Source organism: Hylobates moloch, unplaced genomic scaffold (genome assembly GCF_009828535.3).
Source record: "Hylobates moloch isolate HMO894 unplaced genomic scaffold, HMol_V3 SCAFFOLD_15, whole genome shotgun sequence".
In the NCBI taxonomy this organism is placed as follows: Eukaryota; Metazoa; Chordata; class Mammalia; order Primates; family Hylobatidae; genus Hylobates; species Hylobates moloch.
The window spans coordinates 91,732,127-91,757,300 of record NW_026652290.1 but is presented as its reverse complement, the minus strand read 5'-3'; the positions used below and the strand labels follow the sequence as shown (position 1 = coordinate 91,757,300).

General features: G+C 53.7%; 1 protein-coding gene across 2 annotated transcripts in view; it reads right to left on the bottom strand.

The window, feature by feature from the left end:
• The window catches only part of NECTIN2 (nectin cell adhesion molecule 2), a 40,864-nt gene extending 19,424 nt beyond the window's left edge, over positions 1-21,440 (bottom strand). For both annotated transcript variants that reach the window (XM_032176426.2, XM_032176427.2), the window contains exons 1-2: positions 21,127-21,440; positions 4,189-4,578 (exon numbers count right to left, since the gene is read on the bottom strand). In XM_032176426.2, coding sequence (XP_032032317.1) covers positions 4,189-4,578; positions 21,127-21,211 — 475 coding nt within the window. In that variant the 5' untranslated portion in view covers positions 21,212-21,440. The remainder of the gene's footprint in view (positions 1-4,188; positions 4,579-21,126) is intronic.
• Positions 21,441-25,174: the final 3,734 nt, after the last annotated feature.

Below are 25,174 nucleotides of genomic sequence, written 5' to 3'. Positions count from 1 at the left end.
CCAGTGTGTATATGGAAGCTCTTGAAGTTCTCTCTCTTTTTTTTTTTTTATTAATTTGAGACAGAGTCTTGCTGTCGCCCAGGATGGAGTGCAGTGGTACAATCTCAGCTTACTGCAACCTCCCCTTGCTGGTTTCAGCGATTCGCCTGCCTTAGCCTCCCGAGTAGCTGGGATTACAGGTGTGCACCACCATTCCTAGCTAATTTTTATTTGTAGTTTTGGAGACCCTCTCTCCAAGAAACAAACAAACAAACAAAAGCTCACTTGCAAGAGCTGCTTGCCTTGGCCTCTGCTTGAAGTGTATATTCAGGACAACTTCAATCTATGCTCCCAGGTGGTCATCCTCAAGCTTTGGGCTTGATTAGACTCGACACTTAATCGTATTTTCTTTTTTTTTTGAGACGGAGTCTCGAAGTCTCGCTGTGTCACCCAGGCTGGAGTGCAGTCGCACAATCTCGGCTCACTGCAAGCTCCGCCTCCCGGGTTCACGCCATTCTCCTGCCTCAGCCTCCCAAGTAGCTGGGACTACAGGCGCCCGCCACCACACCTGGCTCATTTTTTCTATTTTTAGTAGAGGCAGGGTTTCACTGTGTTAGCCAGGATGGTCTCAATCTCCTGACCTCGTGATCCGCCTGCCTCGGCCTCCCAAAGTGCTGGGATTACAGGTGTGAGCCACCGTGCCCAGCCCTGAAGTTATCTCTGGATGAGAACAAATGATTGCACAAGAAGAGAGGCGTTCGTGAGGGTGGGGAGGAGAAGAGCTGTCCTTTGTGTTATGGAAAACAGCTGTGGTTTCATGTGTCACTGGAAAGGGAAGTGTTTACTCAAGGACAGCACAGGGTGACCTTCTCAGACGCTGTGGGCTGAGAAGGGGGAAAAAAGGCATCCAGGGTGACGTGGCTTCTGGGAAGTTACCTAGGGAAGGTGGGCTCCCAGGGGACTTCCGAGATATATATATATATATTTTTTTTTTTTGAGACGGAGTCTCGCTCTGTCGCCCAGGCTGGAGTACAGTGGCGCGATCTCGGCTCACTGCAAGCTCCACCTCCCGGGTTCAAGCCATTCTCCTGCCTCAGTCTCCCGAGTAGCTGGGACTACAGGCGCCCGCCACCACGCCCGGCTAATTTCTTGTATTTTTAGTAGAGACGGAGTTTCACCGTGTTAGCCAGGATGGTCTCGATCTCCTGACCTCGTGATCCGCCCGCCTCGGCCTCCCAAAGTGCTGGGATTACAGGCGTGAGCCACCAAGCCCGGCCTCAAGATTTAAAGAAAGAGCATTCGTAGCTGGATGTCGTGACTCATGCCTGTAGTCCCAGCTATGCAGGAGGCGGAGGTAGGAGGATCCCTTGAGCCCAGGAGTTCGAGTCTAGCCTGGGCAATGTAGTGAGACTTTTGTCTCGAAAAAAAGCATCCTTCAAAAAAAATCTTCCCTGCCTTCTCTATTTTTCCCAAGTGTCAGTCACCTTCCTGCTGGGAGTCCTATTTTTTTTTTTTTTTTTTGAGACAGGGTCTTGCGCTGGAGTGCAGTGGTGCAATCTTGGCTCACTTGCAATCTCTGCTTCCCAGGCTCAAGCGATCCTCCCACCTCAGCCTCTTGAGTAGCTGGGACTACAGGTGCGTGCTACCATGCCCAGCTAATTTTTTTTTTCTTGTAGAGATGGGGCCTCACCATGTTGCCCAGAGTGGTTTCAAACTCCTGACCTCAAAGCGATCTGCCCACCTTGGCCTCCCAAAGTGCTGGGATTACAGGCATGAGCCACCGCACCAGGCCTGGGACTCCTCTCTGATCCTGCTTCCGCCTCAGTCCATGGGCAAGCCCAGCACCTACTATCTCCTAAAAACACCTCTATATGCCGCCCGCTTCCCTCTGCCCCCACTGCCTCATCTGTCTTGCCAGCAATGCCTCCTCTCGCCTCTCGTCCCAGCTCCCTTCTACCTCCGTCCACTCCTCCAATCACTCCTCATACAGCTGCTGGTCATTTTTTCCAACCTCAAATGTCTGTCCAGATCTCTCCTGTGGCTTGACACCTCCCATGGCTCTTAACCATACTGAGGGCATAGTCCAGCCTCCTCGCCTCCACCTGTGAAGCCCGTGTAATGTGGCCCCGCTGAGGGTCACCCAAGCCCTTGTCTATCCTCACCAGCCCCCTTTCCATTCCTGGAACGTGCGCAGCTCCCAGCTCATGCCCACCTCCCAGGTTTTTGTGCCCGTGCCCCTCTGCTATGCCCAAAGATGGCTCCTTCTCAGACTCTAGGACTTGACTAAGACGCCTTCCCTACACATCCTATCTCAATAAGGCCACTGTGTCCCCTACTTCTAAGCCATTACTTCCCACCTGGACTGGACTTGTTTTAAGACAGAGTCTCACTCTATTGTGCAGGATGGAGTGCAGTAGCATAATCACAGCTCATTGCAGCCTCAACCTCCTGGGCTCAGGTGATCCTCCCACCTCAGCCTCTCGAGTAGCTGAAATTACAGGTGTGAGTCACTGAGCCTGGTTAATTAAAACAAATTTTTTTTCTTTCCTGGCCAGGCGCAGTGGCTCATGCTTGTAATCCCAGCACTTTGAGAGGCCCAGGTGGACGGATCACCTGAGGTCGGGAGTTCAAGACCAGCCTGGCCAATATGGCGAAACCCCGTCTCTACTAAAAATATTTTAAAAATTAGCCAGGTGTGGTGGTGGGAGCCTGTAATCCCAGCTACTTGGGAGGCTGAGGCAGGAGAATTGGTTGAACCTGGGAGGCGGAGGTTGCAGTGAGCCGAGATCGTGCCACTCCACTCCAGCCTGGGCAACAAGAGCAAAACTCCGTCTCAAAAAAAAAAAAAATTTTTTTTTTGTCATTGAGACAAGAGTCTTACTATGTTGCCTAGGATGGTCTGAAATTCCTAGGCTCAAGGGATCCTCCCACCTCGGCCTCCCTGAGTGCTGCTGGGGTTATGGGCGTGAGCCACAGCACCCGGCCCCGCCCGGACTTTGCAGCTGCCTTACCCTGTGGTTTCTCAGCTCCCACCCTTTCCCCTCCCAACACAGCCAGGAGGAGCTGGTGAGAACCCAAGCCAAGTCAAACCTGTATGCTGCTAAGAACCTACCACAGCTCTTATCCTCCCTGGGCAAAAGCCAAAGCCTTCTCATAGTCCACAAGGCTTTTGCCAATCTGTCCCCATCCTCTCCTTGACTTTGTTGCTTCCTACTTTCCCCCCACTCATATGTCTCCAGCCACCCTGACTTCCTTCCTGGCCCTCAAATACTTCAGGTATTCCTGTCTCAGGGCCTTTGTACTTGCCATTCCGTCTGCCTGGAACGCTCTTCCCTTAGATACCCACAGGGCTCCTCCTCTCCTAGTTTCTGCCTAAATATCCCCAGACCTCCTTAGCTAGAATTGCAACTTGGCCCCCTCCAACTTCCACGGCCCCTTTAACTGCCTGACTTACTCTTTTATTTATTAGAGATAGGTTCTCACTCTGTCACCCAGGCTACGGTGTAGTGGCATGATCACAGCTCACCGCAGCCTCAAATTCCTGGTCTCAAGTGATCCTCCCACCTCAGCCTCCCAAGTAGCTGGGGCCACATCTGTGCACCACCATGGGCTCAAGCAATCTACCTGCCTCAGCCTCCCAAAGTGCTTGGATTATAGTTGTGAGCCACCACACCCAACCTCAATACTTTTTTTTTTTTTAGACCGAATCTTGCTCTGTCACCCAGACTGGAGTGCAGTGGCACAGTCTCGGCTCACTGCAACCTCTGCCGCCTGGGTTCAAGTGATTCTCCTGACTCAGCCTCCTGAGTAGCTGGGATTATAGGCGCGGGCCATCATACCCGGCTAATTTTTTATTTTTTGTAGAGACAGGGTTTCACCATGTTGGCCAGGCTGGTCTTGAACTCCTGACCTCAGGCAATCTGCCCATGTCGGCCTTCCAAAGTGCTAGGATTACAGGGGTGGGCCACTGCGCCCAGCCAATACTTATTTTTTTGTTTTCTCCAAGAATGCCTGGTTGCCTGCCGCATCCTCAGCACACAGAAAAGCATCTGGCACACGGTAGGTGCTTAATGAACATTTGCTGATGGATGGAAACCCACAGAGAACGTGAACCTCACAGCTGAACCCAAGAGAGAAACTGACCCGCAAGGGGATGCTGCCACACCACGGCCCTCCCATCTCCTTGCCTCCCGCCCTTACCCTGCTCACCTATGACTCTGAGCCACGTCATCCCTCGGACAGACCCCTTGGGGAAGGTGGCAAACTCGCAAGTGTAGTTGCCCTCGTCCTCCACTGTGAGCCTGTGGAGGGCCAGCGTGGCGTCCTGGAGCTCTGCCTCTGTGTCTTGCCCAGTGCTCTGCTTGGCAGAGACGAAGGACAGCCGCTCGCTGCCAGGCTTTGGGCTGGGGAAGCTGGGACCCATCTTAGGGTGGAAGGCGGCCACATTCTGGTGGGTCACAGGTGCATCTGGGCGTTGCCAGGTCACCAGGGAGATGTACAGTCCAGGAACAGGTGGCAGCAGGTGGCACGGCAGCTCCACGGTGTCCCCGAGCTGGCCTCGCACCTCGGGTAGCACTTGGACTCGCACATCCTGGGCTCCTGGGCAGAGAGGACAGAGAGTGAAGTAGACGGGTGGGGGAGGGACCCAGACACCTCCAGGCAGGGCCACCACGAAGGGGGCCCCACGGGAAATGCAGGCTCCACATGCAATATAGGCAGCTTCGCAGCATCCTGATTCCGAAAAAGCCACCTGGGAAAGACATTTTAGGGAAGACTAAAATGACTATTCTATTATATTACTATACCATGTACTATGAGTTCATATTCCATATGATTTTGGAATTGCTGTTCATATTCCTAGGTGTGATAATTAAATTGTGGCTGTGCACACCATTTTTCCCAGAAGATATGAAGTCGCAATGTCCTGATTTCTTTTTTTTTTTTTTTGAGACGGAGTCTCGCTCTGTCGCCCAGGCTGGAGTGCAGTGGCGCAATCTTGGCTCACTGCAAGCTATTCTCCTGCCTCAGCCTCTCCGAGTAGCTGGGACTACAGGCGCCCGCCACCACGCCCGGCTACTTTTCGGGGTTTCACCATGGTCTCGATCTCCTGACCTCGTGATCCACCCGCCTCCGTCTCCCAAAGTGCTGGGATTACAGGCGTGAGCCACCGCGCCCGGCCGATCTTGTTCCTTTTTATGGCTGCATAGTATTCCATGGTGTGTATGTATTTTTTTTTTTTTTTTTTTTGAGACGGGGTCTTGCTCTGTCACCCAGGCTGGAGTGCAGTGGCGCAATCTCGGCTCACTGCAAGCTCCGCCTCCCGTGTTCATGTCATTCTCCTGCCTCAGCCTCCCCGGCAGCTGGGACTACAGGTGCACGCTGCTACGCCCAGCTAATGTTTTTGTATTTTTAGTAGAGACGGAGTTTCACCGTGTTACCCAGGATGGTCTCGACCTCCTGACCTCGTGATCCGCCGCCTCGGCCTCCCAAAGTGCTGGGATTACAGGCATGAGCCACAGCGCCCAGCCTGTACATTTTCTTTATCCAGTCTATCCATGATGGGCATTTGGATTGAGTCCATGTCTATGCTATTGTGAATAGTCCTGCGATGAACATACGCATGCATGTATCTTTGTAATAGAATGATTTATATTCTTTTGGGTATATACCCAGTAATGGGATTGCTGGGTCAAATGGTATTTCTGGTTCTAGATCTTCGAGGAATCGCCATACCGTCTTCATAATGGTTCAACTAATTTACATTCCCACCAACAGTGTAAAAGTTGTTTCTCCACAACCTTGCCTGCATCTGTTGTTTCTTGACTTTCTAATAATGGCCATTCTGACTGGTGTGAGGTGGTATCTCATTGTTGTTTTGATTTGCACGTCTCAGTGATCAGTGATGTTGAGCGTTTTTTTCGTGTTTATTGGCTCCATGAATGTCTTCTTTTGAGAAGTGTCTGTGCGTGTCCTTTGCCCACTTTTTAAGGTTTTTTTTTTTTCTTGTAAATTTGTTTAAATTCCTTGTAGGTTCTGGATGTTAGACCTTTGTCAGATGGATAGACTGCAAAAATGTTCTCCCACTCTGTAGGTTGTCTGTTCACTCTGAGGATAGTTTCTTTTGCTGTGCAGAAGCTCTTTAGTTTAATTAGATCCCATTTGTCAATGTTTGCTTTTGCTGCATTGCTTTTGGCAATTTCTTCATGAAATCTTTGTAGATATATACCACATTTTCTTTATCCAATCCTCCATTCATGGATGGACACTTAAGTTGATTCCATATCTTTGCTATTGTGAATAGTGCTGCAATAAACATACAAGCGCAGGTGTCTTTTTGATATAATGATGTCTTTCCCTTTGGGAGGATACTCAGTGGAATCCTGGACCGAATGGTAGTTCTATTTCTGGTTCTTTGAGAAATCTCCATGCTGTTTTCCATAGAGACTGTACTAATTTACATTCCCATCGACAGTGGGTAAGCGGTCCCTTTACTCCAAATCCTTGCCAGCATCTGTTTTTTTAGACTTTTTAGTAACAGACATTCTGACTGAGGTGAGATGGCACCTCACTGTGGTTTAAATTTGCATTTCTCTGATGATTAATGATGTTGAGCATTTTTTCAATGTTTGTTGGCTGCCTGTATGTCTTTAGAAAAATGTCTCTTCGGGTCCTTTGCTCACTTTTTACGTTTTTTTTTTTTTTTTTAACAGCTTTATCGAGATATAAATTCTTACACTACACAATTCACCCATTTAAAGTATACAACTAAGGCTGGGTGCAGTGGCTCACACCTGTAATTCCAGCACTTTGGGAGACGGAGGTGGGTGGGCCACTTGAGGTCAGGAGTTTGAGACTAGCCTGGCCAACACGGTGAAACCCTGTCTCTACTAAAAATATAAAAATTAGCTGGACGTGTTCACTTGAACCCAGGAGGCGGTGGTTGCAGTGAGCTGAGATCGCGCCACTGCACTCCAGCTTGGGTGATAAAGTGAGACTGTCTCAAAAAAAAGAAAAGGAAAAAAAATATATATATATATAATTTTTTTATAAAAAAAGTAAAATAAATAAAAAATACAGTACAATTCAGTGGCTTTAAGTATACTTGGAGTTTTACATCTGTTACTATAATCAGTTTGAGGGTATTATTTTTGAGACAGGATCTTACTCTGTCCATGCTGGCGTGCAATGGCGCGATTTCTGCTCACTGCAAACTCTGTCTCTGGGGCTGAAGTGATCCTCCCACCTCAGCCCCCCAAGTAGCTGAGACTACAGGTGCGAGCCACCAAACCTGGCTAATTTTGTATTTTTTGTAGAGATGGGGATTCACCACGTTGCTTAGGCTCCTGAGCTCAAGCGATCCACCTGCTTCGGCCTCCCAAAGTGTTCGGATTATGGGCATGAGCCACTGCGTCTAGCCTGGCCATTTTTATAACTCCCGTAAGTAACCCCCTTACCCATTAAGCAGTCACTTCCCATTCCCCCAGCCACGATGCGACTTTCTGTCTCTGTTGATGTGCCTGTTCTGGACATTTCATGTAATAGACTATGTAGCCTTTGTGTCTGGCTTCTTTCACTTGGCATCTTGTTTTCCAAGTTCATCCATCTGTAACACGTGTCGGTGCTTCACTCTTCTTTAAGGCTCAATAATATTCCACTGCACGGACGGACCACATTTTGTGTATCCATTCAGCCGCTGATAGGCATTTAGGTTTGGCTTTTTGGCTCTGATGAATAAAGCTGCTGGGATCCTGCGAGTTCAAGTTTTTATGTGGACGCATGTTTGCAGTTCTCAACCAGCCTAAGTGGTTTCTCACCTTTTTTTTTTTTTTTTTTTGGAGACGGCGTCTTGCTCTGTCACCCAGGTTGGAGTGCAGTGGTGCGATCTCAACTCACTGCAACCTCCGCCTTCTGGGTTCAAGCGATTCTCCTGCCTCAGCCTCCTGAGTAGCTGGGATTACAGGTGCGAGCCACTACGTCCGGCTAATTTTTGAATTTTTAGTAGAGATCAGATTTCACCATGTTGGTCAGGCTGGTCTCAAACTCCTGACCTCAGGTGATCCACCCGCCTTGGCCTCCCAAAGTGCTGGGATTACAGGCGTGAGCCACTGTGCGTGGCCCGTTTTCTCACTTTTAATATAAACAAGAACAAGAACACATCTTCCTCTGCTGTGCACGGCGGTACAGCATGGCGACTAAGTGGCCCATAGTTCATGGGTTTGAATCCTGGCTCTGCGACCTTGTGCAGGTCACTTAAGCTCTCGATGCCTCAGTTTCCCCAGTTGTAAAATGAAGTTAATAATAGTGCCTGCGTCCCAAGGGCTGTTTAAAGATTAAAGAATAGCTGTGGAACACTCAGCATAGGGCCCCAGGAAATGAGAGGTCAGTGCTTGCTAAGTAAACATAGGAAGCTCAGTTTAATTACAGGTGGCCTTGGCACTCAGCCCCCAGGCCAGGAAAGGCCCAGGGCACAAGCCTCATTTCGAAGGCCAACACCACTGCCCAGCTCTGTCTGATGGAGATGGGCCATGGAGGCGGTGCACAGGCCCTGGCGTCATACACACAGGAAGCCCAGGGAACACCACCCTAATGAGTAAGCTTTATGAGGGGTCCCCGGTGGAAGGCAGTCCCCTTGGGTGGGGATAGGCCGAGGATCTTTGGGTAAGAAGTCATCAGTGAATTATAGCAATACAAGAACAGAAATTAAAAATAAAATAAGGCCAGGTGCAGTGGCTCACACCTGTAATCCCTGCACTTTGGGAGGCCGAGGCGGGAGGCTCACCTGGGGCCAGGAGTTCGAGACCAGACTGGCCAACATGGCAAAACCCCATCTCTACTAAAAATACAAAAATTAGCTGGGCGTGGTGGCAGGCACCTGTAATCCCAGCTACTCAGGAGGCTAAGGTGGGAGAATCGCTTGAACCCAGGAGGTGGAGGTTGCAGTGAGCTGAGATCATGCCACTGCACTCCAGCCTGGGCGACAGAGAGACTCGGTCTCAGGGTGGGGGAAGAAAAGAAAGAGAAAAAAAAAGGCTGGGTGCTGCGGCTCATGCCTGTAATCCCAGCACTTTGGGAGGCCGAGGCGGGTGGATCACCTGAGGTCAGGAGTTCGAGATCAGCCTGGCCAACATGGTGAAAACCCGTCTCTACCAAAAATACAAAAATTAGCTGGACGTGGTGGCGGGCCCCTGTATTCCCAGCTACTTGGGAGGCTGAGGAAAGGGAATCATTTGAACCTGGAGACCTCGCCACTGCACTCCAACATGGGCGATAGAAGGAGAGCCTGCCTACCTTAAAAGAAAAAATTTAAATAAAAAAAAAAACGCCGGCCGGGCGCGGTGGCTCACGCTTGTAATCGCAGCACTTTGGGAGGCCGAGGCGGGCGGATCACAAGGTCAGGAGATCGAGACCACGGTGAAACCCCGTCTCTACTAAAAATACAAAAAAATTAGCCGGGCGTGGTGGCGGGCGCCTGTAGTCCCAGCTACTCGGAGAGGCTGAGGCAGGAGAATGGCGTGATCCCAGGAGGCGGAGCTTGTAGTGAGCCGAGATCTCGCCACTGCACTCCAGCCTGGGTGACAGAGCGAGACTCCGTCTCAAAAACAAAAACAAAAACAAAAAAAAAAACCGCCATCAGCGAAGACTGAAGTGTGACATAAATACATCATCTCCACACAAGTCCCACAACTCAAACAAACTCAGGTGTGTCACTTGGGGGAAAAATGAGGTTTTCCAGTCCGGAGGGGCCACCCCTATCCACCTTGAGAAAAGAAAAATAGCTCAGATCAGTCCGAGCTATGCAAAACGTATCAGGCCCAGGGAGACTGTACAGTGAATAGGGGACTTCGGTCACACGCCTCCTCCACCCATGCCCGGGGAGCGGTTCCTGCCCAGCTGCTCTCCCCATTAGCTTCTTGTTCCTGGAATTTGTGATACAATAAACAGTGCATAGCCAATCAATACCTTCTGTTATCTTTTTTTCTCAGCCAGACCTGCAGATACCTTATGCTATTTTAATGTAAATTCTTGGTAACGATTTAGGAACTCTCTCTTCTTCGTTCCTTAAAAATCCACTTGCAGACTGGGTGCGGTGGCTCACGCCTGTAATCCCAGCACTTTGGGAGGCCGAAGCAGGTGGCTCACCTGAGGTCAGGAGTTCTAGACCAGCCTGGCCAGCATGGCGAAATCCCGTCTCTACTAAAAATGTAAACATTAGCCGGGCATGGTGGCATGTGCCTGTAATCCCAGCTACTAGGGGGCGCTGAGGCAGGAGGATCGCTTGAACCCGGGAGGTGGAGGTTGCAGTGAGCAGAGATTGTGCCATTACACTCCAGCCTGGGCAACAGAGCGAGACTCCATCTCAAAAAAAAAAAAAAAAAATAGCTGGGCAAGATGGCTAGGGCCTGTAGTCCCAGCTACTAGGGAGGCTGTGGCAGGAGGATCACTCAAGGCCAGGAGCCCAAGAAACTGACGCTGCAGTGAGCCATGATCACACACTGCACTCCAGACTGAGTGACAGGGTGAGACCCTGTCTCAAAAAAAAAAAAGTCCACTTGTAATCACAGCTAGTCAAAGGGTTTATTCGGGGCAACTTGAATCCACACTCCTGGGTGGCCATCCTCAAGCTTTAGGCTTGAATACTCTATACTTAATCGTATTTTCTGAATCTCGTTATTTAACGTTGACACCCTTTCCAGCTGGCAACCTTGTCTCCAAGCCCAACTTCCTCCATCTGTAAAATGGGGATGTTTCAGCCGCCTTCCAGGCTCCCTGTGCCAGTTCCATGGAAGGACTTGCTCATGGGGGATCTTCACGGGGCGTGGCCCAGGTGAGCAGAGCAGCGGGGGTCAGCCGCCTGCTGCAGGCCAGATCTGGCTGTGGTGCATGTTTGCTTTGGCCCACAGAGTGTTATTTCAGATGGGAAGTAGCGGCCCACACAGAAGCCCTGGAGATTGCTGTCTAAAGCTTCAGACAGAAGTCCGGATATGTGGCTCCTGGGGGTAACAGCTGGGTGGGGCTGAGGAAGGACACCTCCCCCCCACAGGGCACACTCCCTTCCTGCTCCTCCAGATCCCCCAGGTGCTGCGACTTATCACCCGCCTGGCCCCCAAAGGCACTAAGGTTGGGATCAGAGTGGTTAGGGGCTCTGGCCCCTTCCTAGCTGGGCAAGGGGGGAAGGCCACTCAATGAGGGTCAAGGAAAGCCATTTGGGCCTGTGTGTGAACTGCAGAGACAGCAAAGTAGGCTGGGGCAGAGGAAGTTAGTTTCCTCTTTGTGGCAAGTGGGAGCTGTTGAGGGTTCTTCAAATAGAGAATGACTTAACTTCATCCAAGGAGGCCTGAGGGGAAGGTGGTGGGCTGAGCAGAGATAGATGACCAGACAGCAAAATGACAGAAAAAGTTGGCAATGAAAAGAACAAGAGGTTAAGACTGAGATTGAGTGTTGGGGAGGAGGCTAATAGGTCTTAGGATTTTATTTTTTTGAGACACATTCTCGCTGTATCACCCAGGCCAGAGTGCAGTGGCGCCAGCTTGGCTCACTGCAACCTCTGCCTCAACCTCCTGAGTAGCTGGGATTACAGGCATGTGTCACCACACTCAGCTAATTTTTGTATTTTGAGTGGAGACAGGGTTTCACCATCTTGGCCAGGGTGGCCTCGAATTCCCGACCTCAGGTGATCCGCCCACCTTAGTCTCCCAAAGTGCTGGGATTATCGGCGTGAGCCACTGTGCCCCACCAGGATTTAAAATTTTAAAATGGAAGGGATTTGGTAGTAGGGAGAGAGGGAGGGATCAGGAAAAGGCAGAACCTGGAAGAATCTGGCCGTTCTTTCACATCTTATAGGTCAAATCCAAAAAACAAATAGTTACTCAACAAACAGGTCCTGGGTGCTAGAGGGTCTGCCCTCTCCAGCCCCGAGGTTTGTCTGTGTTATTCCCCTGCTGTATCCCCAGCACCTACAACAGGGCCTAGCATGTAGTAGGTGCTCAATAAACACTGCCAAGTGAATGAATGTTGCTAAGTGTGGATGCCGCAGAAGTAACAGGACAAATCAGGTGCTTTTTCTCCAGGGTTGACATCCGGATTGCAGGGGATACAAATATTGCACAAATAATTATCACCAAGAATGCCTGGAAGGTGGAGTAGGGGTGGTGTGGGAGGAACCTGAAGAGGCTTGACCTGTCTGAAGGCGGGAGGGACGACGAACGAAGAGCTTCCTCGAGGAGGAGACTTGAAAAGCTGAGCCCCAGGTCCCTGGAGCCCCACACCCTTCACCCACTCCAAGTCCCTAGGTCTCTGGGACTCAGAGTTCTTTTTTTTTTTTGAGACAGATTCTCGCTCTTTCGCCCAGGCTGGAATGCAGTGCCACTATCTCGGCTCACTGCAACCTCCGCCTCCCGGGTTCACGCCATTCTCCTGCCTTAGCCTCCCGACTAGCTGGGACTACAGGCGCACGCCATGACGCCCGGTTAATTTTTTTGTATTTTTAGTAGAGACGGGGTTTCACCATGTTAACCAGGATGGTCTCGATCTCCTGACCTCGTGATCCGCCCGCCTCGGCCTCCCAAAGTGCTGGGATTACAGGCGTGAGCCACCGCGCCCGGCGACTCAAGAGTTCTTTTTAAAAAAATTTTTTTTGAGGTGGAGTCTCACTCTGTTGCCCGGGCTGGGGTGCAGTGGCACAATCTGGGCTCACTACAGCCTCCGCCTCCCCAGCTCAAGTGATTCTCCTGTCTCAGCCTCCTGAGTAGCTGGGATTACAGGCATGCACCATCATACCCAGCTAATTTTTGTATTTTTAGTACAGATGGGGTTTCGCCATGTCAGCCAGGCTGGTCTCGGACTCCTGACCTCAAGTGATCCACCCGCCTCAGCCTCCCAAAGTGTTGGGATTATAGGCATGAGCCACTGCACCTGGCCGGATTCAGAGTTCTTGACCTAAGGAGCAATCCTGTGGCTTCCAGGGGCCTGGATCTTCCTTCTAAGGGAGGCTCCCCGCCAATCCTCCATTTAGGATGGCATCTGAGCACTACTGGCTTTGGAGGATTAAAACAAAAAAACCGACTTTAGGCTGGGGGTGGTGGCTCACGCCTGTAATCCCAGAACTTTGGGAGACCAAGGTGGGCGGATCACTTGACGCCAGGAATTCGATAACAGCCTGGCCGACACAGTGAAACCCTGTCTCTACTAAATATACAAAAATTAGCTGCATGCCTGTAATTCCAGCTACTTTAGGGAGATTGAACTCAGGAGGTAGAGGTTGCAGTGAGCCAAGATTGCGCCACTGCACTCCAGCCTGGGTGACAAAGTGAGGACTGTCTCAAACCCATCACTTTTAGCATCTTGTGGGGCACACTCCTCAGGGGGTTCTTTTACCCCAAGGTACTCCACCTCAGCTGCCACCTCCTCTCCCCTCCCTGGCTGGCTGCTCTTCCGCCCTTTTGCCCTGTTATGTTCTCTGTCTGCAAAGTGCTTCTCACCATCTCACACACTAGATATGTCACATCCTCCTGGAAACTGACTGCCAGCGCCACGAGGGCAGGGATCTTCTGTCTGTTTTGCTCACACCTGTACCCTCAGTATCTGCAAGAGAGATTGGTACCTAGTAGATGCTCAGTACTTGCTGAATAATGAGTGAATGAGGTTCTAAAATCCCTGGGCGCAATGGCTCACGCCTGTAATTCCAACACTTTGGGAGGCCGAGGCGGGCAGATCACGAGGTCAGGAGTTTGAGACCAGCCTGGCCAACGTGGTGGTACCCCATCTCTACTAAAAATACAAAAATTAGCCGGGCATGGTGGCGGGCCCCCGTAATCCCAGCTATTCAGGAGGCTGAGGCAGGAGAATCACTTGAACCTAGCAGGCGGAGGTTGTAGTGAGCTGAGATTGCAGCACTGCACTCCAGCCTGGGGGACAAAGTGAGACTCCATCTCAAAAAAAAAAACAGGGCCAGCCGTGGTGGCTCACGCCTGTAATCCCAGCACTTTGGGAGGCCAAGGCAGGCAGATCACGAGGTCAGGAGATCGAGACCATCCTGGCTAACACGGTGAAACCCCGTCTCTATTAAAAATACAAAAATTAGCCGGGTGTGGTGGCGGGCCCCTGTAGTCCCAGCTACTCGGGAGGCTGAGGCAGGAGAATGGCGTGAATCCGGGAGGCACAGCTTGCAGTGAGCTGAGATCGCGCCACTGCACTCCAGCCGGGGGGACAGAGCGAGACTCCGTCTCAAAAAACAAAAATCCTATGGCTATAAGTTCCCCATTCTGAGTTTCTAATTCCAAATGAATGAATAGGATAGTTCAGGCCCTGTGGGGTTAACGTTCCTTTTTTTTTTTTTTCTGAGATAGGATCTCACTCCATTGCTCAGGGTGGAGTGCAAGGGTGGAGTGCAAGGGTGGAGTGCAGGATCCCAGCATGCTGCAGCCTCAACCTCCTGGGTTCAAGCAATCCTACCACCTCAGCCTTCTCAGTAGTTGGGACTACAGGCGGGCACCACCATACTTGACTAATTAAAAAAAATTTTTTTTTTGTAGATAAGGGTCTCACTGTTTGTTGCCCAGGCTGTTCTCAAACTCCTGAACTAAAGCAATCCTCTTGCCTTGGCCTCCCAAAGTGCTTGGATTACAGGCGTGAGCCACCGCGTCCTGCCTACAGTCCCTTTTTAAGGCATTTTCACCTCTTTCTCTCTTGCCTCATAAGCAATTTATCAGGAAACCCTGTCCCCTCCTTCTTTGACATTTATCTAGTTAGACCACCTCTGATGCCTCCCCAGTCCCTGCGCTGGTCTAATCCACTGCCATTTCCCACCTGGAGGACTGCAGTTGTCCTTGTGGTCTGTTCCTATGCACAACCAGAAGGAGCCTGCTGGAAACTGCAGAACACGCCCTCCTCTGCACAGAGCCCTCAGGAAACAAGCTCAAGTCTTTTCTGTGTGTGTTTTTTTTTTTGAGACGGAGTCTTGCTCTGTCTCAGCCTCCTGAGTAGCTTGGATTATAGGTGCCTGCTGCCATGTCTCAAAAAAAAAAAGACAAAGGAAAAACCCTCACAGGCCGGGTGTGGTGGCTCACCTGAGCTCAGGAGACCAGCCTGGGCAACACGGTGAAAGCCCGTCTCTACTAAAAATACAAAAATCAGCTGGGTATGGTGGCATCCACCCGTAATCCCAACTACTTGGGAGGCTGAGGCACGAGAATTGCTTGAACCTGGGAGGCGGAGGTTGCAGTGAGCTGAGATGGCACCACTGTACCAGCTTGGACGACAGAGTGAGAGAGTGAGACACTGTTGCCAGCTTGGGCAAGAGTGAGACTCTTGTCTCAAAAAAAGAAAAAAGAAAAAAAAAAAGAGCCCTCAAGGGGCAGGGATCTGGGGGAAGAGGCGCCGGGATCAGGGTAGGGGCTGTGGGGATGGAGGAGGGCTAGATTGGAAACACACTCAGAACTTGGAATGGGAAAGCAGGACCAGCGGTGGGGGTAACAGGGAGAAGCTGGGAGGGTTGGGACTTGGAGGTTGACAGGGCTGCAGAGGTAAGGGGGACAGGGGTGAGGGCCGCTGCCTAGACGCTCTGCATGTCAGGTGGAGGCAAGGGAGATATAGCCAGGAGGTTGGCCGGCCTGGAGTGAGCCCCCATCATCCAGCACACTGCTAGGCAGGGGCTGTGCCGTGAACTTGGCCAGGACATGGCCAGCACCATAGCCGGGGGACTGTGGCCATGGGAACACCAGCCTCCATCAGCATCACTGGGCAAGCCAGACTGGTGACACCTTCATGAAGTGTAAGCTGGGTCTCCAGACACACTTCCTCTCCCTGTGGACTGCACCTGCAGGTTTCCTGTGGTGGCAGAGTGGAGGCTGCCCACAGCGTAGGGTGAGCCCATGGGAGAACTACGGGGACAGACACAGCTTGAGACCCCGAGATCCCGGGATGGGTAGGCCAAGGCAGCGAGGAGGGTGCACAGTGACCTATGGAACCCTGGAGGAGAGGTTGGGGGCTTGGACTCCTGGGTCTGAGAAAGGAGGGGGCTGGGGGCCTGGATTCCTGGGTCTGAGGGAGGAGGAGCTGGAGGCCTAGACTCCGGGGTCTGAGGGAGGAAGAGCAGGGGGCCTGGGGGCCTGGGCTCCTGGGTCTGAGGGAGGAGGAGACTGAAGCTGGACCCCTGGGTCTGAGGGAGGAGGGATGGGGGCCTGGACTCCCGGGTCTGAGGGAGGAGGGATGGGGGCCTGGACTCCCGGGTCTGAGGGAGGAGGGATGGGGGCCTGGACTCCTGGGTCTGAGAGAGGAGGGATGGGGGCCTGAACTCCTGGGTCTGAGGGATTAGGGATGGGGGCCTGAACTCCTGGTCTGAGGGAGGAGGAATGGTGGCCTGGACTCCTGGGTCTGAGGGAGGAGGGCTGGGGCCTGGACTCCTGACTCTGAGGGAGGAGAGGCTGGGGCCTGGGCTCCTGGGTCTGAGGGAGGGGAGGCCTGAAGCTGGACTCCTGGGTCTATGGGAGGAGGAGCTGGGCTCCTGGACTCCTGCCTGGCTGGCTCCACAGGGCCAGGCTTCCCCCGCAGATCTATAAAGCACAGCGACCCACCTTCCCATGGCAAGGCACGTCGGGACTAGAGCAGGCCCTTGAAGGCCAGAGGCTTTGAGTACTGGTCTCAGCTGCTGCCTCAGTCACCGTGTTAGTTAATTAATTGCATTAATCACAGTGCCCACCCCCCACAGCAGAAATCCGGGAGCTGGTTTGGGGGGTGAGCAGCGGCTGCAGCAGCCGGGATGTAGGGCTGTCTGTCTGCGCCTGGATTTCTGCACCTGCCCCCTGGCCTCCTCTAATCTGTGTGTTTTGTTTTGTTTTTGAGATAGGATCTTGCTTTGTTGCCCAGGGTGGAGTATAGTGGTGTGATCTCAGCTCACTGCAGCCTCAACCTTTCTGGCTCATGCGATCCTCCCACTTCAGCCTTCCAAGTAGCTGGGACTATAGGCGCGCACCACCACCTTTGGCTAATTTTTAAGTTTTTTGCAGAGACAGAGTTTCGCCATGTTGCCCAGGCTGGTCTCAAACTCCTGAGCTCAAGTGATACACCTGCCTGGACCTCCCAGAGTGCTGGGATTACAGGTGTGAGCTACCGTGCCTGGCTTCTTGAAAGCCTTTTAATGGTCTCTCTGCTGTCTCTTAGCATCTCTTATCTGTGTCTTCCAGCGTCTCTTCTCTCTGTGTGTCTAGTTCTTAGGGTCCCTGTCCCTCTGTGTCTCCAATTCCCAGGGTCTCTCTTGGGGTCTCTGTTACTCCTTTTTTTTTTTGAGACGGAGTCTCGCTCTGTTGCCCAGGCTGGAGTTCAGTGGCGCAATCTCGGCTCACTACAAGCTCCGCCTCCCGGGTTCATGCCATTCTTCCGCCTCAGCCTCCCAAGTAGCTGGGACTACAGGCGCCTGCCACTGCGCCCAGCTAATTTTTTGTATTTTTAGTAGAGACGGGGTTTTACCATGGTCTCGATCTCCTGACCTCGTGATCCGCCCGCCTCGGCCTCCCAAAGTGCTGGGATTACAGACGTGAGCCACCGCGCCCGGCTCTTTTCTCTTTTGAGACAGGGTCTTGCTCTGTGGCCCAGGCTGGAGTGCAGTAGTGCAATCAGGGTTCACTGCAGCCTTGAACTCGGTTCAAGCGATTCTCCTGCGTCAGCCTCCCAAAGTGCTGGAATTACCGGTATGAGCCAATGTGCCTGGCCTCTGTCACTCTTATCTGTGTGTCCCAGAGTCTCTGGTCTCTGCTCTGTACCTCTTATATTCTCTGTCTCTTTGTAATGGCTTTATTGAGACATTATTCCCATACAATCTACCCATTTAAAGTGTACAGTTCAGTGGCTTTTGTATATTCAGAGTTGGCCATCCATCACCCGAGCAATTATAGAACATTTTCATTAGCCTGAGAAGATACCCTGTCCCCGTTAGTCACTCTCTTCCTCTTTCCTCTCTATGTCTGACATCTCCGGTCTCTTTCTCCGTCTGCTTCTCCCTGTCTCTGGAACCTCGCTCTCTGCCTCGATTCCTGGGGTTCTCCTCTCCCAAGCCTTCTGGTCTACGTCTCTAAGGGTGTCTGTTTCTGTCTCTGACTGTGGAGTCTCCCTGCATCCTTGGTCTCCAGTGCCCTGTCTCCCCATATCTCTGACACACCTTCTCACAGCCTGGCCCATCTTGCTGGGTCCCCTCTTCTCCTCCCCCTCCTGCTCCATTTGTCAGCACTGCTGGGACATTAAAAATGTAACAGTGTCCCAGGCAGGGGCGGGGGAGCTGGCCCATGTGCTCAGCTCCCTGTCCCTTCTGTGTTCATCACTCCCTGTGGCCCCCTCATGTCGCTGGCCTTGAGGCCCCCTGTACCCTGACCTCCGTGGGTCACGGCATGTCTGCTGTCCCACAGCTGGAGTCTTTGGGGCTCCCTGCCTGTCACCAAACCCCTTTCCTTTTGCTGTCCCTGCCTTCGTCTGGTATCTATGTCTAGCTCCCTTCCCCCACCCTCCTCCGTCCCATTCCAGTGACTTTCAGCCTCATCCCTGTGACGGTATTTCACTCCCCCCACCCTGTGGCGGCATTTCACTCCCCTTCCATCCTCTGATTCCATTCCTAGACGTGTCTCTGGCCCCATTCCTAAATCTGCGTCTGACCGCTTCCCTCTATTGGCCTCTGTACCCGTCCTTGTAGCTCCAGCCTCTCTATATACCCACCCCCCAACTTCTCCTCTGCCCAATCCCCCTTCCCTAATGAGAGGAGACAGCAAGGCTGCCGTCCCTCTGCTCCCCTCCCCCTCCACTACGTGGGGCTGCCTGGCGGACATGGACACATGGATGGGCAGGGAAGAAAGCTGGGGGAGGGGAGCCGGCCCAGCTGGGGGCCCAGGTGGTGCACCCGCATTCCCTGAGGAGGCCAAGCGGGGGAGGCAGTGGAGCTAGACAGGATATACAGAGAAAGACGGAGAGGAGAGAGAGATGGGAAGAGGGGAAGAGAGAAAGAGCTTGGAGAGGGATGGAGAGAGAAAGGGTGAGAAACGAAGAGAGATGAAGAGGGGGAAAGAAAGTGACGAAAGGAGGAAAACAGGGAGAGGGAGGGGAGAGAGAGCTAGAGGGAGAGCTAGCACATGCCAGCCAGTCAGCCAGCGGACAGCAGAGGCGAAGGATTGGGGTGGGGGCTGGTCAAGAAAGGGGCTGACATCTTCTCCAGGTGCTAAGAGCTTTCACAGGGAATCAGTGGGGCCTCGGAGCCTTCCGGATGGTCCGCAGGGAAAGGATTGTTATCTCAGTTTTTTTTACGAGGGAGGAAATGGAAACTCAGAGGCACTTCCTGGAGCCCACCTGGTGTGGGGCTCTGAAGAACCGGAGCCGGGCTTCCCTGGGACCTGCTGTGAGACCTTGAGAAGGCTGATTGCCTTTGCTGAGCCTGTTTCCTCATCTGTAAGATGGAAACAGAAAGAGGACCTGTTTCCCAGGGCAAGCTGGAGCCTTCGGTGAGACCATGCACCAAACCAACAGTCGGCTCAGGGTCTGGTGGGTTCGGACAATTCACCCAGAGGTGCCAGTTCTGATCTCATCTGCCTATTTCTGCCTGAAGGGAGAGGCAGGGGATGGAAGGGGAGTCCCCAGCTCTGGGTCAAAGCTGGGAGGCCAGTGAGAGCCATCCTGGGGGAAATGAGGCCAGAGAGGTGGCCAGGGTTCCCCAAGATACCCCTGAGCTCTTTTTCTGCGCAAACCCTTGGGAAACTCTAGCATCCCAGAGTTTGTCGCTGGGAATACACAACCGGGTCACCTGCAAGGGGCGGGGCCAGCGCCTCTTTCAAGGGTTCCCTCCCAGCCCCTCCCTCCCCAGGGGGGCCGCTCTCCCCCCCTAGTGGGGTGGATGGAAGGACGCCAGGGGGTCCAAGGCATAGCAGTGAGAGGGACGGGGAATAAGGGCGGCGGCTCCACTCGTCCACTTCCTGCTACGGCTCTGAGGACAAAGGCGCTACCAGAGGATAGATAAAGTCCCGAAACCGGGGAGTCCGGAACCCGAAGCCAGGAGCGCCCGCCCCACCCCTCCCTGGCTCGGCGAGAGTGAAACCAGGAAAACTTCCCCGGCGACGTCTCCGTCGCCCCCGACCATTCACAGGGAAAGGGAGGAGTCTCCCAGCCTCTGGGACTCGGGGCCTCCCTTTCTATCTGGGACTCAGGCGACTGAGACTCCAGCCTCAAGACAGAGCCTTCGACCCCTAGATCATATCTGGAGCCCAAGAGACGGGGCCCGCTGCTCGCAATTCTATTTAGATCTCAGAAGACGTTCCTCTGCCTACAATTAAGTCTGAAGCCCACGAGATCGAGTCTCCTGTCCCCCGGTTCTGCCGGGAACCCAGAAAACGAAGCCCCCTGCCCACAATTAAATCCAGAAGCTACAAGTTTGATCTCTCTCGCCCCTAGTTTTACCTAGATCCCAGTTAGACGTAGCGCCTAGCCTCCATTCTACCAGGGACCCAGAAGACGGAGCCCCCGGCCCCCAATTTTTCTGGAGTCCACGGAGTTAGAGCCCCCAACTCCCTGAGGTTCGGGGTTGGAGCTCCGAGCTCAGGCCCTTCCCTCTAAGTCGCCAGAACTCTTATCCTTCGCCCTCCAAGGGACCCGAATCAGGTCCCCTTGTCCTCAGTTCTCTCCGGGCCTCAGACGCCCAAGCCGGGAAGAAGGAAAAATGGGTGAGGGAGGTGGTCTCGCCTCTTCCTAGAGACCTTACTGCGGGAGGTGGGGGGAACATTCCCCACATTCCTGAGAGGGGTAGAGGAGATAGAGACCCAGATCCGGGTGCACTGCTCGGCGCGGGGTGGGGAGGGGGCGCCAGGCCTTCCTGGGATTTAACCCTTTCGGCGCGGGAATCCGAGAAATGGGGAGGGGGACAGACAAGCCGGCGTAGGATGGGCAGTTGGATTAAGAAGGATGGGGTGGTGGTGAGAGAGATGCAGAAAGGAGGGGTCAGAGTCTCCTCGAGAGAATCGGACGTGTAGGGGGTCGGAGTCGGTGGGGCCAGCCAGGAAGGGGGTACGCGAGAGGGGGCTCGGGGAGCCGGGGGTGGGCGGGGAAGGTGCTCGGCTTCCCCAGCTCGGAAGGTAAGGTTGGAGGGGGTCCGCGCGGGGGCAGGGGGCTGTCCGCTCATCTCACCGGTTTCCAGGAGCAGCAGCAGCAGCGGCCACAGTAGCGGCGTCGGCGGCGTTCTCGACGGCAGGAGGGCAGCGGCCCGGGCCATGGAGGGCCCGGGAGGGGACTGGGCCCGGCCGGAGGCCCGCGGGCCACTCTGTGGGGGCCGATCGGCTGGGCGGGCGAGTAGGTGCTTGTGGGGCTCCGGCTCCGGCTCCGGGCCGGTTCCCGCCGCGCTCTAGCCTCCCTGTTCTGCTCTCCCGGCCCAGCTCTCCCCGCCCGGCTCGGCACCCCCGGCCCCTCGCTCAGCTCCGGCGGTTCGAACCCGCTGACGTCACAGGATCCACCCGCTGCTCCCCCGAGTGGAGCCGACCCCGGCTCCGGCCCCGCCCCCTCCTGGCGTTCTGACCCCGCCCCCCGGATTCCACGCCTGTTCCTCCCCGGGATTCCATTCTCGCTCCTCCCCAGGATTCTAAGGTCGCCCCTGCCAAAGAATTCTGTCTCCTTCGCTCCCGGCGTCAAGCCACGCCCCCTAAGGTCTAGCCACGCCCCCTCTGCTCCCGAGTAGGTCCCGCGCCCCGCCCCCTGCCTACCGGCCGCCTCTCCAAGGTCTTGCCACGCCCCCTTCGGCCCTTCCGGCCGACTCCGCCCCCGCGAAGCCCCGCCCCCACCAGCCCCGCCCCTCGCTCTAGCCGGAGTTCGCTCGGTCTCTTAGCTCAGTCCGTCCTGGCCTCGGTCGCCGACAGTTCGAATCCTGCCCTCTCCTGCCTACCCTAGTCCTCTCATCACAGTTGCCTGAGGCACGTGGGGCCTTACTGTTCTGCCCCCAGCACGTTGCGGTTGTGCGACCTCCCCGCAGGTCGAGCCCATCGCCCTGAGCCTGTTTCTCATACCCTCGTGCTTTTCTAATCTCTGCCCCAGACTCTAGGTGTCGCTGCACTCGTTTCTTTCTGGATTTCTCTGTCTCTCTTAGGTGTCTTTGTGTCTCTCTCACTCTCTTTGGGTCTTCCTCTCTGTCCTCGTATTTCTGCCTCTCTGGGTCTCTCCGTCCCCATGCTTCGGTGTCGCTCTGTTTCTGGTCTTCCTTTGTCTGTCACTGTTTTCTTTCTCTCTTTCAATAAAAGAGATGGGGCAGGGGGGCGGCGGGTGGGTCTCACTGTGTTGCTGAGGCTGGCCTCAAGCGATCCTCCCGTCTCAGCCTCCCAAGATGCTGGGATTACAGGCGTGAGCCACCAAGCCCGGCCTGTCTGTCACTGTTTCTGGGTCACTTGATCCCCACGTCTGTTTCCATCCTTTGACTCTGTCTCTGTGTCTCTCTGTCTCTAACTCTGTGCCTCTCTGTCTCTGTGTGTCTCCTTATGTGCCTGTCTCTGCCTCTATCTCTGTGTATCTCTGTCTCTATCGGCCTGTCTCTGTGCCTCTCTGTTTCTGTCTCTGTGTGCCTCTCTGTCTCTGTGTTTCTCTCTCTGTCTCTATCTCTGTGCCTATCTCTGTGCTTCTCTGTCTCTCTCTGTGTGTCTCTCTCTGCCTCTATCTGTGTCTCTCTGTCCCTGTCTCTTTCTCTGTGTCTCCCTCTAGGCGTCTCTTGTCTCCGCGTGCGAGTCTTTCTCGCTGTCTCTCCGTCCCTGCTCTGTTCTCTGCTTCCTTCCCTCCCTACCTCCCTGCGCGCCCTGGTCCTCCCCTCCCAACAGCTGCTCCGCGCCTCCTTCTCACCGCAGCCACCCGCCAGGGGGCAGCAGAGACCGGCCCCCGCGCTGCGCTAGCCCCGCCGGGCTGGGTGGGGCTGGGCTCCAGTCCGGCCTCCGGACCTGGTCCCTCCCCGCGTCCTTGTCCCACTTCCCCTATCTCCCCAGCCTCCTCGATTCTTTGTGTCTCTCGCTCAGACTCGGGCCCTTTGTCTCTCCCGGCCGCTCGCCCTCCTCCTTACCCCCACCTACCTCTTCGCATTCTTTGGGCTGCCCGGGGGAGCTGGTGCGGCCGCGCCGCGGGGCGGGATGAGGGCGGGAAGCGGGAGGCCGGGGGAGGGGGTGCCACTGAGCGCCAGTCTGGGCCCAAGTTCGTCCAGGGCCAGGAGGCGCGGAGCGGCTCAGCTGGGGGCAGGTGCTTGGGGGCTTCTTGCCCTAGCAAGAGGACCACCTAGGCTCGCCCTCCCTTCCACCTGCCACACACCTGGGCTTTGCTCCCCAGAAGGACTAGGTTTCAAGTAGCAGAGGCTGTTATCTCTCCGCGTTCAAGTCTTAGTTATGATACTTTTTTTTTTTTTGAGACGGAGTCTCACTCTGTCTCCCAGGCTGGAGGGCAGTGGCGCGATCTCGGCTCACTGCAACCTCTGCCTCCTGGGTTCAAGCGATTCTCCTGCCTCAGCCTCCTGAGTAGCTAGGATTACAGGCGCGCGCCACCATGCCTGGCCAATTTTTTTATTTTTAGTAGAAACAGGGTTTCACCATGTTGGTCAGGCTGGTCTCAAACTCCTGACCTCGTGATCCACCCGCTTCAGCCTCCCAAAATTCTGGGATTACAGGCGTGAGCCACCGCGCCCGGCACTTACGATACTATTCATACATGTAGTCAGCACTTACCGTGTGCCAATCACTGATCTAAGTGCACTGTGAATATTATCTCAAATAAGCCATGCAGCGCCATGGGCGATAGGGAAACTGAAGCAGAGAGATGAAGTGACTCACTGAGTCACAAAATGGCAGAGCCAGAGCGGGGCGCCCTGGCTGACGCCTGTAATCCCAGCACTTTGGGAGGCTAAGGCGGGAGGATCACTTGAGTTCAGGAGTTCAAGACCAGCCTGGCCGACATGGTGAAACCCTGTCTCTAATTGGGAGGCTGAGGCAGGAGAATCGCTTGAACCTGGGAGATGCAGGTTGCAGTGAGTCGAGATGACACCACTGCACTCCAGCTTGGGCAACAGAGTGAGACTCTGTCTAAAAAAAATAAAATAAAATAAAAATTAAAAATAAATAAAAATAAACAAAATGGCAGAGCCAGAGCCGACTCTTGTAAGCACCTTATTTTCTCTTAGTTAGTTCCTCACAGGGATCCCATGAAGGGGACACCATGGTGATCCCCATTTCACTGAAAAGTAAACTGAGGCGCAGGGTGGTTATTTGCCCCAAGCCACCCAGCAAAGACACATAGCAGGCCGGGTGCTTCTTTTGGGCCCGGATGGTCTATGCTGTTTTTGTTTTTGAGGCTGGAGTGCAGTGGTGCAATCAATCTCTGCTCGCTGCAACCTCTGCCCCGCAGGTTCGAGTGACTCTCCTGCCTCAGCCTCCTGAGTAGCTGGGATTACAGGCGTACACCACCATGCCTGGCTAATTTTTGTATTTTTAGTAGAGACAGGCTTTCACCATGTTGGTCAGGCTGGTCTCAAACTCCTGACCTTGTGATCTGCCTGCATTAGCCTCCCAAAGTGCTGGGATTACAGGGGTGAGCTACTGCACCTGGCCAGTCTGCTTTTAACCTCCATGCCATGTGAGCTCCAGAGAGCTTGTGTCTCAGGCTTGGCACAAACTGGATGTGAGGGTGGCTGGACAAATAGGTGCACACCTAATAAATGCATAGCAGCTACTCCTACTCGGGAGGCCGAGGTGGGAGGATCACCTGAGCCCAGGGAGGTTGAGGGGGCAGTGAGCTGTGATTGAGCCACTGCACTCCAGCCTGGGAGACAGAGAGAGAGTTTGTCTCTAAAATAAATAAATACACAAATAGGCCTGGTGCAGTGGCTCATGTCTGCAATCCCAGCACTTTGGGAGGCCAAGGCTGGCAGATCACTTGAGTTTAGGGGTTCGAGACAAGCCTGGCAACATGGTAAAACCCTGTCTCTTAAAATATATATAATAATAAAATAAAACAGTAAAATAAATAAACGTGCTTAATTTATTTATGTATTTAATTTTGAGGCAGGGTTGTGCTTTGTTGCCCAGGTTGGAGTGCAGATCTTGGCCGCCTGTAACCTCAAACTTCCCAGCTCAAGGGATCCTCTGCCTCAGCCTCCTGAGTAGCTGGGACTACAGGCATGTGCCACCATGCTCGGGGCATTTTTTTTTTTTTTTTTTTTGGG